The following is a 13,987-nucleotide window of genomic DNA, read 5'->3' as shown; positions in this document are numbered from 1 at the left end:
TCATAGATCTACGTCTAAGATCAAATTTCAAGGAAAGGATTGTTGCACAAAAGACGCAACGATTGATGCATCGTCCCGTGGCCCAAAACTTCGAGAGCGCGCGATCGCCCACGCCAAAGGCTGAGGCGTGCATTGGCGGAAATCATGTAGATAAGGGCTGGAAGCCTTGCCGCCATCGCGAGGAATCAAGAGATTGATGCATTGATATGTGTCTGAATTGAGAAGCAGCTGGCCCGAGTGTGAATTGGGCAGAGAGTTGTGAAGCATGGGAGGTGAAGTTGAGAGAAACTTTGGGAAGTGACTTTGGATATACCCCGCCCCTCGCAGCCGGCCCCGGCCCCTCGTCGGGAATGCGGGGGCTCCTTGGATGCGCTATTATCTTCCTTTTGCTTTGCTATCACTCGTCCTCCATGACACAGTCAGCCAATTCTTAACTACGTCTCCACTGCATAGCCAAGTTGATATCCGCTCCTGTGGCTGAGGTTCTCATGGTCAGAATCAGAATGACCGCCCTTCCGATGCAACTCGGTGTGTGCCCTTCGGTATCTCCAATGACTGCGCTGGTCTGGTATCTACTAACGCAGTGGAAATGAAGTAATCCAAAGTAAAGGGTGTATGAAGGTCGGAGTGATTCGAGAATTGAAGTCAACAGATGGCCATCGTTCGCCTGAAACGAAACGTAGCACACTTCGATTGACGCACCCACAATGCATGCCCTGGCGGACATCGAAGCCGTGAAGCCCCATCCAGTCGATGCCACGCCAGTAGCAGTATGACAAGGAGAATCCGAGGTCTTTGAGATGGGTATTCTCCTCCCCATAGTCTGCCGGACCACGAAACCATCCAATCAATCGAACCGCCTACTTCATCCCTGAAGCTCTCTCGGTCCCAGGGGCCCAGCAGGTAACTCGGTGGGCTCTTCGTTGTTACTCAGCAAGCCCGTGTGAGGGTCCCACCCGGCTACCTCACTGACCTCGCGTCTCCCGTCCATCTCGGCGATCTGATATTGCGGCGCAGGCGTCTTGGTGCCCGGTAATGGCGAGCCCATTGGGTGATCGTGCTTCTCGGCCGAGTGTCCCAAGGGGAATGCTGCCGGTGGAATCTCGGAGGCACTCTTCTTCTGACTTCGTCGACGCCGAAGGAGGAACCAGATGAGCCCGGCAATGGCTGCTAGGCCGACGACGCATCCTACGACGATGCCTGCGATTGCACCTCCCGAGATCGAGTCCGAGTCGTCTGGTGCTGGACTTTGTGTCGTCGTGGCGGAAGGAGAAGTTGTGGTTGATGTGGATTGAAGACTCGACGACGAAGTCGAAGAGGCCGTCGCTCTCGCCGCGAGGGAGTTGACATCGACCGAGTACGATGTGGCCGAAGGGTCCGCTGAGGACAGAGAGGAGAACGTCTCGTTCATCAGCAGCTCGGGCACCGCCGCAATCGGGTTGTCCTGAGTCGCGACACACACATTGACTTGCCCTGGGTAAAAGAAGAACACGTCAACAACCCCGCGCGGCTAGACTCTCCATAAGAACGTCTCGATACTGACCTGTCCGACTCGTACATCTTTCATTGTTCGCGCTCAAACAGCACCAGCTGTCACTGCCAGAGGTACACGTCTGCTGGCTGCTGCTCGGTCCCCCGTCGCTGCCACCACACGTCGCCGCGAACGCTCGACAGATGTCGTAGTTTGACCCGGAGCAACAGTAGTACTTGTCGTTCACACTGTCGTACGCGCACATGGACTCCGGCGCAGTACAGCCGATTCCAAGACCCGGACATCCATTGGAAGAGTTGAAGTAGAAGTTGGTATAATCGGCGGACGCTATTCTCGTCGTGAGTGTTGCTAGTAAGAGGTACTTCACGGAGAAGGAGTACATGTACGCCATCTCGTGATGGTGGTGAAAGACTTGCAAGGGAGGAACAATGTCCAGGTTGTGACTTCGTGTCTCCAATGCACGCGACAATCGGAGAATATTAACAGCGTGATGGGTCGTTTGTTCAGCCCTCCATACCCTAGTCGAAGGATTCCATAGTGTGGAATATAGTCTACGCGAGGTCCATTTATATTAACTTGCACTTCAGCCGCGCGGGCACAGGCCAACTCCCATGTGTGCTGCCTAAGGCAGCTATCCTTTGCTCGTTCGTTTGCAGGGGGTTCAATTGTTGAATGGTTTGTTTGTCCAATCAGGTGGAAGTCGCGTCTCGCGACGTCAACGTGACATTGCCAACACACAACATGAATGCCAAAATGCGCCTGTCTTTCAGATCAGCAACACCGCTCCAAAAAGAAACGAAACGACCATGCCACCACAACCCTGCCTTAACATCACCTCCACCCCAACCCCGGACCCTCACTTCACCCACGTCCACGGCAAATTCTACCTAACCTTCACAGCCAACGACCGAATCCCTCTCTGGGAAGCCCCAAACCTGCTAGACTTCTGGGAGAAGCCCAAGATAGGACCCGTATGGTACGTCGAAACCCTCCCCTCAACACCACAAACGTGTTCTCTTGGTTGACTTGATATCGAACAAAGGCGTCCACCACCAAACACACCACACTCCTCCCGTCTCTGGGCGCCCGAACTCCACGCCCTGCAAGGGAGATGGTATATCTATTACGCGGCGGCGGATCCTGCCCAGGGGAACAGGTCGCATAGGATGTATGTTCTTGGGGGACCTCCGGCGTCAGAAGATCCTCATGATGCGAGTCGATGGGAATTCCTGGGTCCGATTCAAGGCATGGATCAACGACAGTGGGCGATCGATGGGACGGTTTTCGAGCTGGATGGGGAGTTGTACTTTGTGTATTCTGGCTGGCCCATGCGCCCGCAGAGGGAGTGGAATGATTTCAGGGAGGACTTGCAGTTGCTGTATATTCTGAGGCTATCAGACCCAACCACGGCGGCTTCAGAACCCGTCGAGATCTGTCGCCCACACCAGCCATGGGAACATCTCGGACACATCGGAATCTGCGAGGGACCGCAATGGCTGGAAGCTCCTGATGGATCGTGGAGAGGGCTGGTGTACAGCTGTGCGGCCAGCTGGACGAAACACTACAAGATGGCGACGCTGGAGTATCTAGGAGGCAACCCGTTGGATCCAGCATCGTGGAAGAAATCGACCGAACCTCTTCTCCAGGATTCTGATGATGGTCAAGGGCCGTTTGGTCCGGGTCATGGCTGCTTCTTGAACTTTGGCGGGGAGACGGTGGCGCTGTTCCATGCTACGGATAGTGATACTGATGGCAATCAGGGGAGAAAGTGCCGGTTGCAGAGAGTCGAATGGAGTGACCAAGGACCACACATGGGAGAAGTGCTTGGCAGCTCGACGAGAGATATCGACATGTTCTCTAAGCTTCTGGGTCTGCCAAAGTCAGAGGCAAAAGAATATCACCCTGACGAGCACCCGAGTTGCATCCTCCACGCACTTCGAGGCAAGACGAAGAGCAATTGTTGATTCTTGAGCCGGTTGAATTCGCCGATCAAAGGCACTCTGTAATTCTTCTTCATATCTCAGATCTGTAGATATCTGTACAGTACACTACGACTGTATTCATGCATTGAAAGTTCTGTTGACGATCGCCTGAAAACTCCAAAACGCCTCAAGTCCATGCAATTGTCGCTCGAACGCATGATCTACAAAGAAAAGTTGATGTCAAATTAGGTCCCGTAGTCGTCGTAAGGAGGCAAGTGTTGGGCGGGGTTCATCTGACTCGGAAAGATGGACCTCGCGGTGCCAGCTGTCGCTGTTCCAGATGCGGTGCCAGTCATTGTCGCGTTGGTCTGATTCCCCATCATTGTATTCCAGACGTAGGGTGGGCTCCATGCGGGACTGCCGTTTGGTGTGACCGCTGGTGGCTCTCCGGTCGACGAAGCCTCCGTGGCAGTTACAGGAATGATCACCCTCTCCGTAACGCGTTTCATGGGCTGCTGCCAGAAAGTGACGCCGACCTGCTCTTGCGCCAGAACCACAGGAGACCCTGAACACGCAGAAGACGCATCAGCCAAACAGCCATTGACAAAATATCTGCGGACGAAGAGGCAGCAGGTACTTAGACCTGCTATTCCTCTATCGCCCAATTCTTCCAGCAATACCAGCTGCCGGTTGTGCGTCTCTCTTGCCATTGCCCTGCTTCACCAAATTTCCCAGACCGATCTTCCCTGCGATCGGTGTAGGCAACTGATCGGGCACCTCTGCAAATGTTTGTGTATAAACCCAGGCGGCGTATGTGACGGTCGCGCCAACGGCCTTGTTCATCATGAACGTGGTGACGGCGGGGGCTTGCGTGGCGGCTTGAGTGGCGCCCTGGTTGATATCGGTGGCCTGTCGAAGGCTACACGGGGGCGTTAGTCTGACTCTCATTGTTGTAGTGATTGTTGTATGCTCACTCCAAGTGGTTGCCGTATAGATCAACCAGATCGACTTGTCCAGCCTCAGGAAGGACGAATTCTCGCAATACCGGCGTAGGCTCCAAGTCACCGTCATCTGCAAGGACTTGTGTCGCCGCGGACAAGGCTGCCAGTAGGTAGGCTGTGTTTGAGAACTTCATGTTTGCTGGATGCAGAGTGGGGCTGTGCGGTCGCGTAGTCGGTCGTGCAGTGGTGTGGTGGCTTTGTCAAGCGCAACGATGCGGTACTGGAAGATGCAGGCTCGTATGATTCGTAGTATCCAAGTACGAGAAGTGTTTTGTTTGTGGTATAGCGAAGTCGAAGTCGTAGGTAAGACAGTTGGGATGGAGGCAAGTCCCAACCGTGGCTCTGTCTCTGGGACAACCGCGATTACTTGGTCGCGCGGAAGGTGACACACGCGTTTGATGTATTCGATCCTATTGTTTCGTGGAAGCGACAGACTTGGTGAGCTGGTGATATCGTTTCCTGCTGGTGAGGGCGAGAGTGGAAGACGCGCAAGCTCCAGAGGCACCCTGATCAAGGAGGTTGTTCGCCTCTGGCCAGGTTAATATTGGGCGGTGGAGCTCTCGTTCCTGCGTGAGAGCCAATCAAATGACTACGCTTCGGGCCCGGCCGCTCAACCTTCCTTGAACCCTGCGCAAGCCCCAAACATTCACTCGCCTCGTTGAAGTCTTTCAACAACTTCATGTCAATATCTCTCCAAGATGAGAGCGTAATCACGGCTTGAACAGGTTCTGCAATACAGAAAATCCTCAGACATCCTCCCTAAACTCCCCCCTCACCATCGGCACCGCCACCCCCATCCTCGCCAACGCCTTGATTGTCTCAAAAGCAGACTCATAGGAATCCACAGTCCCATGAAACCCGAACTTCCTCGCCTTCCTCATACTCAACGACAGCGGCCAACCACCCAGAAGGGCAGAATCAGTGATTCCAAATACCTGCGCCCGATCCTTGAAGGGATCGAAACGTAGCCCGTGTCTTTTCGAAAGGACTTCCCAGGCATCGACGACTTCCTGGGACTCGGACCATTCTTGCAGGCTGAACGTTGTGCGGCTGGCGGCCCAGCCGTATCTGTACGATGTCAGCATCCTGTGATCAAGATTATTATGTTACTGCTCGCCCTCTTGGAGTAGCCTGATGTCTCGTCTCCGAGACTCTGTACTTCGACTCGTTCAACGACGGCGGCTCCCACGGCATATCATACCAATCGGCAAGGTACGGCCAAAGACGAGAGAATGTGAAGTTCAATCCATCCTGGATATTAAACGCTTCATTCGCCGCCTGCTCTGTCAGGACACACCACTCTTCGAAGTACGCATTCAGCATTGCCGTGCTTTCTAACTGGAATCAGCTCACCGGCGAGACGAGGTCTGGAATTCACTCACGACAACTCTCCTTATCCCAAGCCGTGAAGCCCCCGGGAAACTGCAACGGTCGGCCCAGATACTTTTGCACTGCCGCATACACCGCAATGCCAGGCCAGAAGTTCAAGGTGTTATCCCTCACAGCCCCGATGATACAAGATGGTCTCACGACACTCCACTGAGCTCCAGTTGCCTTGCAGAAGTTGAAGAGAAGGTCCTCCTGAGGATAGTAAAAGCTATTCTCGAGCGTCACTCTCGGATCACTCTCAAAAGACGGATTTGTGGCCGGTCCGATATGGAAACCTATCCACGCCGTCAACGCAGCTCTTACGAGGATGCTCAAGCAACTGACCGTAATGCTTCGCCCCAGTCTGCAACAGAAACCTCTTGGGCTTCAGATTCGCCAGTCTCAGTCCCTCCATGAAGTTTCTCAATAACCTAGCTGTCACCCAACCAAATCAGCATAGACACCTCCATGGCCTAGAGAACAGACCAAGAGAGACATACCATTAACCTCCGCCAACTCATCCGCCTCCTTCCACATCCCCCCAACACCCCCCTTCTGCTTCGGCTGCACATAACTGAAAAAGAACACACAATCCCTAATCACAGCACCAACACATCAGCCCCTCCACCATCGTCATACTCAAAAACCTCACACAGAAGGGGCGAAAACATGTTGAAAGTGAAACCTACACCCTCTCCACCCCACCCTCCACCAAAACCCCCCTCACGCCCTCCCCACCCGCATCATGCAAAAAATCCACGCCAGCCAAAAACTCCACCCTCTCCCTATCCAGGCCCTCCCAGAAATAATCCTGCGGCGGACTCCGACTCAAACAACAAATCTTCTTCCATCGCGAAGCAGGAGCCGCGGAGAGGACTTTGACCATGTGATAGCCCGAGATACCGTTGGCGCCGGTGATGAGCGCTGTGAGGTTTTGGTTCGAGGGGTCTTCGGCGGAGTAGGTGGGCAGGCCGTGGAAGATGGATTTGTTTTCTATGGTCTGGTGCTGGGAAGGGGTTGGCATGGTGAGGGTTTCGACTGTGATTTTGGTTGTGGTTGGAGTAAATCATTCGTAAACGGTATGTGTTAAGAGGCGGAGGATGTACGACGGTAGGAAGAGTATACATGTCGACTTTACTCCACCTCCGCCTCCTTCAGGATATCATCAACCGAATGAGGAGCAACATCAGGAGCTGTCGTGTGACCCTCCATCAGCCCGCACACCCCTCAACGGTGATACCAAGAGACACACTTAAGTAAAGAAGAGGGGAAAACCGAGGTATAGTCAGCTCAATCTTTGCATACTGCTGCTCGAATAATTGTACTGTACACTGTCTCTCACTCTCTCTTTCTTCAAGACCTCCAAAATGGAAAAACCGCAAACCCCCACGCTATGCTCCCATCAAAAACAACACACTCATGTTTCTCGCGCCGCTGTGAAAAGCGCAAGCCAAAAACACAAGGGAAACACGACAGAGCAGAAAGCCACAGAAAAAAGGAATGCCGATACACTAGCACATGGTATATAACGCGGAAACCAGTAAACCTCAAAACGCGTGGATTAGAGAGGGAGAAAGGAGATACCCTGTTGTCGACATGTTGCGCGGTCCAGCCGACTCGAACCAGCTCGAACATCCTACCATCTCTGTGGATGGCGATGCTCAAGCGAGTCCGAATGATTAGGTAGGTAAAGTAGTAGTCCGAGAGTTCCAGTTTTCCTCAGCCCGAAAAAAAGATCGAAAAAGAACAGCCCGGCCTCTGATTACTGAACGCGCTGTTTGCCATTGTTCTGCAGCAAGGATATCTGGTACATGGCTTCCGGCGATCCTGTTAACGCCGGACAAGGAGAGGAGAATAGTACAGAAGGGTGGTGGTGGTGGTGGTGGTGGTGGTGGTGGTGGTGGTTCGCCGCGCGTGCGTGGGGTATCACTCTATTACAGGGGGTGATGAGATTTCATCAAGTCGCGAGTGTTTTAGTAGGCCGTGACTTCGGTGGCGTGGGGAGCGATGGTGGGTGGTGTGCCGTTGTTCTGTTCGGCCATGAGAGCGTCTTCGTAACCGATCAGTGCCTGGGAGTGGAGTTTGAAGGATTCGCCCATCAGCTTGGTGATGCTGTGAAGATGTTAGCATATTCAATGAGCACGCTTTAATATTAAAACTTACCCCCAGACGACGACTTCGTCGATCATGCTTCCCCATAGACGAGCCACCGTGGAGCTGAGTTTGGACCCAAAGCCGTCCACGGTATCATCGTCGAAGAGGCTGCGCAACTTCTGGTACATGGCGGTCTCTTCCTCTGTGGCAGGCTCATCGTCATGCTCGACGCGCCACAACCACAGGCTGAGGATCACGATCAAGTCCAAACCGCAAAGTGGGTGCTCGATACTCCAGTTGGTTGCTGAAGTTCGGGCCACCCATCTAATTCCTTGCAAGGCCGCCACTTCAATGCAGTCGAAGCATGCCTGGATGACGTTGAGCATTTCCTGCGATCTCTTGACCTTGTCGCGAGCATGTGTCATTGCAGCAGCGACTTCGTAGGAGTCATGGTAGCGCAACGCTTCTTGAACAGCCTTGAGGTCGACCAGTAGTCTCGCTCGGGTGTTGCGATACATCGCCATGGCGTTGAAAATGAGGGGGTGACCCTTGTGAGGAGCACTGAGCTGCACCACGACTGTCTCAGGCTCGCACAGCTCAAGCGACTTCTCCCAAGTGTCGAGCGCCAGACGAAGCTTATACTCGGTGACGACGTCTTGCAATGCCTCAGGGCTGCGCTTGTGGTACCAAACTTCGAGGAAGAGTGCGTTGATCATGACTCTGGTAGCAAAGGCGCTGTAGCGTGCGTTCTCGCCGGAGAAGAGGGCATCGTGTGCCTCGCGGAAGGTGATGATCGTTGACGCGGTCAAGCTTTCGATCCAGCTGTCATTGTCGGATGCTTCCAAGTTCCAGAGAGTTTCTGATGACGGCAACTCCAATGTGTCGAATTCGTTGAAGCTGATGGCAGGAGTGTGGTTGTAGGTCAGAGTCAGCAAGCCGAAGAAGATGTACACTGCATAGTACGTTCGACGACAACCTTCATCCTCGATCCACTCATCGTGCGTTGGCTGCCGTCCTTCTCTAGCTTCGCTACGTAGCTTCAGCTCGTATCTGTTGCCTGCAACCATGTTCGCGAGGAGTGACTTGATTGAGCACGCCCACTCGAGACCCTTGGGATCACCGCTCCAGCTGGCGAAGCTCATGTTCAGGAGCGAGCTTTGCATCATCCAGAGAGGACACTTGCGCGAGCTGAAGTTGTCCTTCTTCTGCAGGAACTGCGTGACGAGCACCTTGGATCCGATGTGAAGCATGTAGGCCTGATCCTGTTCAAACGTGTACAATGCGCCGATGGACAGGACAGACAGCAGCAGAGGCGCAGAGACGCCCGCTGGGTCAAAAGATGCTGGATGCAGGAAGGGCAGGTGATGGTGGAAGAAGTTGAAGTAGGTCGACAAGTATCGGTTGAGGACAGACGTCTGCGGTAGACGGAATGTCTCGACCAGGGCACCTTCACTATCGCAGTGGCGAATGTTGTCCATGATGCGGTTGACTTGGTCTTCAGTTTCGACTTGTGGTGCTCTCGCCATCGTACACTGTTGCGCTGGACCGGGCGAGCGTCTGTAGTCGACAGGTGAGACAGGTCCAATCATCGAAGGGAAAGGCGACAAGGCACCGGGAGTGGCCAGGCCTCCCATTATGGATGATGAACCAAACGAGGGTAGACCATCTTGCTGGCTTTGACCACGCTCCATCAATGGCGGCAGTGTGCTGCTGACGGCCGCCAATGGGTTTCCATTCGAATACGGCATCATGTCGTGATGATCGCCGCCGTTGGACGAGGTCGACGATGCCTTAGGCTGCGACACATTCTGCGGCAGCATTTGATCCCAACCGTGCATTTGAGGGAGAGTCATCGAGCCGGGATACGACGGAATCGATGGCTCCATCATCTGAGGGCCATGCGGTGAGATGAGCGGCTCTGCAGTGATGCTGGCCTGGTCCTGGCCAGAGAGGGCGGCCTTTTGCTGGAAGTTGGTCATCAACATGGCAGCCTGCTCGACGTCGAAGGGGTTGGCGCCGTCGGTGAACTGCTCGAGGGAAGTGTCGTCGAGCTCAGGTAGCTTGTTTGATGGAGCATCGTCAATTTGCGATGACTTGTTGCCGGTATTGCGGCGTTTGGCCTCGCTCTGCAGTGGGACGCCGCCATCCTTTGCGTGGACGGTGCGGTCGTGACGCAGTAGCAGGTCGCGACGGACGAAGGTGCTGCGACATTTCATGCACTTGAACGGGCGTTCCTTGGTGTCTAGATGGTATCAAAGGTCAGCTGTGGTTGCTCTTGCTGGTTGTCTGCCCCGCCCATCCCACTTCGCGGTGTCGGTCGTCGCGTAGACAGCTTTGCTCGACACCCCGCCAAAAACACGCTGCTCCAGATGAACGACAGGTATCAACTTACGAGATCTCTCATGGCGCGAACGGTGCTCTGAGCGCGAGAATGCGCGGTTGCAGAACTGGCACTTGTATCTCTTCTCCTTCTCCTTGGTGTCGGTGCTCGTGGAGGCTTTGCGACTCGCCGTCGGCGAAGCGGTGGGCGCGATGGGGCCTGCGACGGCAGACATGGCAGCGGGGTCGTGTTATGATCGCTGGTGATGCGGGCGCTCGAGGGCGGTGTTGAAAGGAGCCAGCGCAGCCAGCGACGCCGATGGGTTAATGCTTGATGGCCTGTTGCAACGACGGATGTGAGAGCATGTGGGCGGCGATGAGCATGGAAGCGGTGGGAGTCGGGTCGCCAAGAGGAGCAGAAGCGAACAGCCCTGCTATTCAGTCCCAGCGGTGGATGGTGGACGGCGCGGTCGATGAGGTTGCAGATGGCGGCGAGGAGTGGGGAGGGGGATGGGTGTTGGAAGATTGACTTGGGCGAGGAAAGCGCAGCACGTTGTCTCAACTTCTGGCCGCCCAGACTTGCGGGGCTAAAATCGGCAACCACTCCCACTCCATCGCTCCTTCCACCACAGACCGACCTACTTCTCCACGCCTGCCTGCTGATGCTGCACACGCTGTACATACACTTTTCTACTAATGCAGCACCATGCGAGCAATGGGAGCCCGCACTCAGCCTCGTCACTCGCGATACGTCCGCGGCCGCTGCGAACACTCCCAGCTGCGGCCGCGCGGGTTGGCAGGAAGCAGCGTGGGAGTGCCACCAACGAGATGTGGCGAGTCGCCGAGAAATGATTCGTGTGCCGTGAGCTGGGGCTGGCGATTTTGTGATGGTTGCGCTGCGCTGTCGCTGACTATATGCCCTTTACCTTGCAGCCGCCCAGCACTACAGCACAGGACAAGACATGATTCGACTTCACCACCGTTATTGATTGTTGGCGCACGACTTGTTCAAGAAGGCCTCCCGTCGCAAAAGGAGACTTTTCCAGAGCCGCTTCCGTCATCTCGCCCCTCTTTCTCCCAGCCTCTCCCACATCCCCTCCTTGACCAGCCCACCTTCTCAAACAGAATTTCTCTGCCCTCTGCATGACGGCAAAGGCTTGTCGCGGTCGGTTCCTGCGTCGTGCGTCCTTCCACCTTTCTGCGACGCTGTCTGCAAACGCTTCGCAACACCTTCAGGGGCTTTCGACGCCTTATTGCGCATCTTGATCGCAGCCAGACGAGCAGCTTGTCTCATCGTTCGAAAGTGCCGCGGATCAGTGCCCATGCCCTCGTCCTCGGGTCAACTATGTCAACGGTCGTCCTGGGGAATGCTCCCCGTCGGCACCGGGCCACTTCGCCTGCCGCACCAAACCAAAAGAAAACAGGCCGGAACCATATACGTGGTGTGCTGGCTAATAGTAATAAGCGAATCAACCGGTTCAAATGAATTTTGATGCTCATTTGATGTGGCTGCTCATGACCACATGGCGGTGATTCAGCAGTTCTTCAATCAATGCGACAAAGACCACATCGCATGAATGAACGGGTCGCCTTGCACTGCGTGCCATCAACTCGTTGGCATAGACGTATCACATCAAACAGCGATCGCATCAGAAAGCACATGGCGACTGTTTGCGATCGATCAAATCTCGGCTCTTCATCACACCAATACGGGCCCGCGCCTCACGAGGCATCCTTTTCCCCCTGATCTGTTTGTAATATTCCACCACCCCACCTCGGCGTGATGAACAAATGGGGTCCTCGCGAACACTTGGTTTGATGGGATCGATGAAGTTTCGGACTGCTTGGTTTACTTCATCTCGCCTTGTTCTGGTGGCCAGATATGTCACGCCGCGGACTGGGTGACTTGGAAAAAGGCGTTTGATGAAGAGACATGACGTTTCTCTTTCTCGCGCATTATTCTTCAGGTTGGTTGTTCTTCTCTCATTTTTGTTGACGCAGTCTGAGTCAATGCCTTTCAATGCACCCCTCCATCCCACCTTCGGCGAGGGGTAAAAATCAGCAAGAATTCTCAACATGCACAGAAGGCGTGCCAACCCAGATACACTTTCGCGCCCTTGCAACCGTTCTCCTGACATGCGACTGGGATCCCTTTCTCGGAACAGCAAACAACTTCGGACGGCTCGTAAACTTGATTTCTGCTTCGCCAGCCACCCGACGTTTCCCGTTGTCCAATTTTCACCAGGATAATCCGATACGGCGTCGTTCGATCCGGGATTCCTGACTTTTACGGGAGACGGTACTCGGCAGCTTTTCCGCCGGCACGGCCTTTTTAGCTTGCTTTAGAGGGTGTTTAGGGTGAAAGCTACTTCGCGGCATCCTTCTCCCCGTTGAAGGCGTGCATGGTAGCGTTGCGCGAGTCAAATGTGCCGACGGTGCAAGCCAGCCCTCTGAAGTCGACTCAAGAAACAACCATCTCGATGCATACAAAGGCTGGCCAAACCCCGATGTTAGCAGGTCACGCGCCGGCGGCTTCGAATCCACGATCCCGACGTCTTGCCAGCTTCTTCATTGCCAATACTTCTGCAAATGAGCTGACCACTGACGCCAGTCATATATCCCTCGAGGGCCTACCCTCGGTGTTCTGCTCAATGTGGAGCATTCATCCCCAGCCCAGCTAAGCAGCTTGGAGTGCAATTAGCAGCGCAGCCGCTGGCGGAGAATCGGAGAGATGGCTGTTCGATACGTTCCACTTTGACCGGGGAGCATACGTTCGAAAGAGGCAACAACATATCACCAGGCAAACCACAACACGCGATGGTTGACCATGCCAACGGTTGAAAAGTCACTCTACCGTTCGAGTGCGACTGCCAGAGGCGTAGCGGATATATGTCGCCTAATATAGTCTGACTGCCTCATCGACCAAGAGTCATGCTAGAATATGGCCTCACACTGCAGCTAACAACCACATGCAGGCTCAAAGGATGCGGGTAAGAACTGCAAGGCGCCCGGTCAGCGTCTGGCCTCGATGCTCGAGGATGCCGCCTTGGTTGTTCATTAAAGCTGGGATGCCTTGCTGAAGCTTCTGCATAGTTGCCCGCTCGCAAGGCTCTGGTTGTTTCTCGATGCTGGGGGTGTCTGGCTGCAAAGAGCAGAAAGCAGATGTCGTGCTCGAGCCTGTCCTATAGGCAGACTCTATTGCCTCTCCACTATAGCAGTCGCGAGACGCTATTCCTGGCGCTGACCGGACAGGATATGTGGTCGCCAATGTTGCTATAGCAGGAGTAGACAAACCTTCCCGAATCAAATCACACTTCAGTCACGATGACAAGATTCCCTTCTCAGCGGGGCAGAGGGGCGTGCTGGCTCACAAATGCCCGACGCGTTCTCTGCCATGCGTTTCTCACCACCACCAACGCAACCATTGCCAGTTTGAAGACCTCGTCATTGCTGCATCGCTTTTTGGACTGAGATGTCCGTCGGCACGTGACAGCTCGCCTCGACGCTTGGCGAGGAACACAGCTTGCTTTGCTTGCCGCCGCTTCAGACATTCGCTTCCATCCAATCGTAGTGGAATTCAGCTTCTGCGGGCGCTCATTGCTGTGAACCACCGGCCGTCTACCAGCAAATCGCGACAGCGAGGCCGCCAAGTGCGACGACCAGCAGACGCGCTCCCACTCCCGCCAGGCCAGCGCAGAGAAGGGTCCGACGACGGCTGTGTCTGCTCTCCGTCTGCTGCTGCTGCGAGCAAGGGAGACAGAGCGTCCCGAGGTGAGGTCGCGGCCGGCACC

The 13,987-nt window shown here is 54.7% G+C and overlaps 5 protein-coding genes across 5 annotated transcripts; 1 reads left to right on the top strand and 4 right to left on the bottom strand.

The window, feature by feature from the left end:
• Positions 1 to 865: 865 nt before the first annotated feature.
• M409DRAFT_55953 (uncharacterized protein) lies at positions 866 to 1,883 on the bottom strand (the record flags this gene model as incomplete). The annotated part of the gene is made up of 2 exons (XM_033813144.1): positions 866 to 1,473; positions 1,544 to 1,883. The coding sequence occupies 2 exons, from the start codon at positions 1,881 to 1,883 to the stop codon at positions 866 to 868; spliced, it is 948 nt and encodes a 315-aa protein (XP_033665940.1).
• A 415-nt stretch (positions 1,884 to 2,298) lies between these two features.
• Positions 2,299 to 3,586, top strand: M409DRAFT_67359 (glycoside hydrolase family 43 protein; the record flags this gene model as incomplete). The annotated part of the gene is made up of 3 exons (XM_033817363.1): positions 2,299 to 2,468; positions 2,535 to 3,361; positions 3,537 to 3,586. 3 exons carry the CDS (start codon positions 2,299 to 2,301, stop codon positions 3,584 to 3,586), a joined length of 1,047 nt encoding a protein of 348 aa, XP_033665939.1.
• A 73-nt stretch (positions 3,587 to 3,659) lies between these two features.
• Positions 3,660 to 4,549, bottom strand: M409DRAFT_55951 (uncharacterized protein; the record flags this gene model as incomplete). Its single annotated transcript, XM_033813143.1, has 3 exons — positions 3,660 to 3,979; positions 4,095 to 4,333; positions 4,389 to 4,549. 3 exons carry the CDS (start codon positions 4,547 to 4,549, stop codon positions 3,660 to 3,662), a joined length of 720 nt encoding a protein of 239 aa, XP_033665938.1.
• Positions 4,550 to 5,161: 612 nt separating this feature from the next.
• On the bottom strand, positions 5,162 to 6,807 carry M409DRAFT_24434 (uncharacterized protein; the record flags this gene model as incomplete). The annotated part of the gene is made up of 6 exons (XM_033807240.1): positions 5,162 to 5,483; positions 5,575 to 5,749; positions 5,798 to 6,079; positions 6,129 to 6,218; positions 6,284 to 6,378; positions 6,473 to 6,807. 6 exons carry the CDS (start codon positions 6,805 to 6,807, stop codon positions 5,162 to 5,164), a joined length of 1,299 nt encoding a protein of 432 aa, XP_033665937.1.
• Positions 6,808 to 7,756: 949 nt separating this feature from the next.
• M409DRAFT_24433 (uncharacterized protein) lies at positions 7,757 to 10,432 on the bottom strand (the record flags this gene model as incomplete). The annotated part of the gene is made up of 3 exons (XM_033807239.1): positions 7,757 to 7,895; positions 7,947 to 10,119; positions 10,270 to 10,432. 3 exons carry the CDS (start codon positions 10,430 to 10,432, stop codon positions 7,757 to 7,759), a joined length of 2,475 nt encoding a protein of 824 aa, XP_033665936.1.
• Between the last annotated feature and the right edge of the window lie 3,555 nt (positions 10,433 to 13,987).

This window comes from Zasmidium cellare (genome assembly GCF_010093935.1).
Source record: "Zasmidium cellare ATCC 36951 unplaced genomic scaffold M409scaffold_23, whole genome shotgun sequence".
NCBI lineage: Eukaryota > Fungi > Ascomycota > Dothideomycetes > Mycosphaerellales > Mycosphaerellaceae > Zasmidium > Zasmidium cellare.
This window is presented reverse-complemented; position numbering and strand designations above follow the sequence as displayed.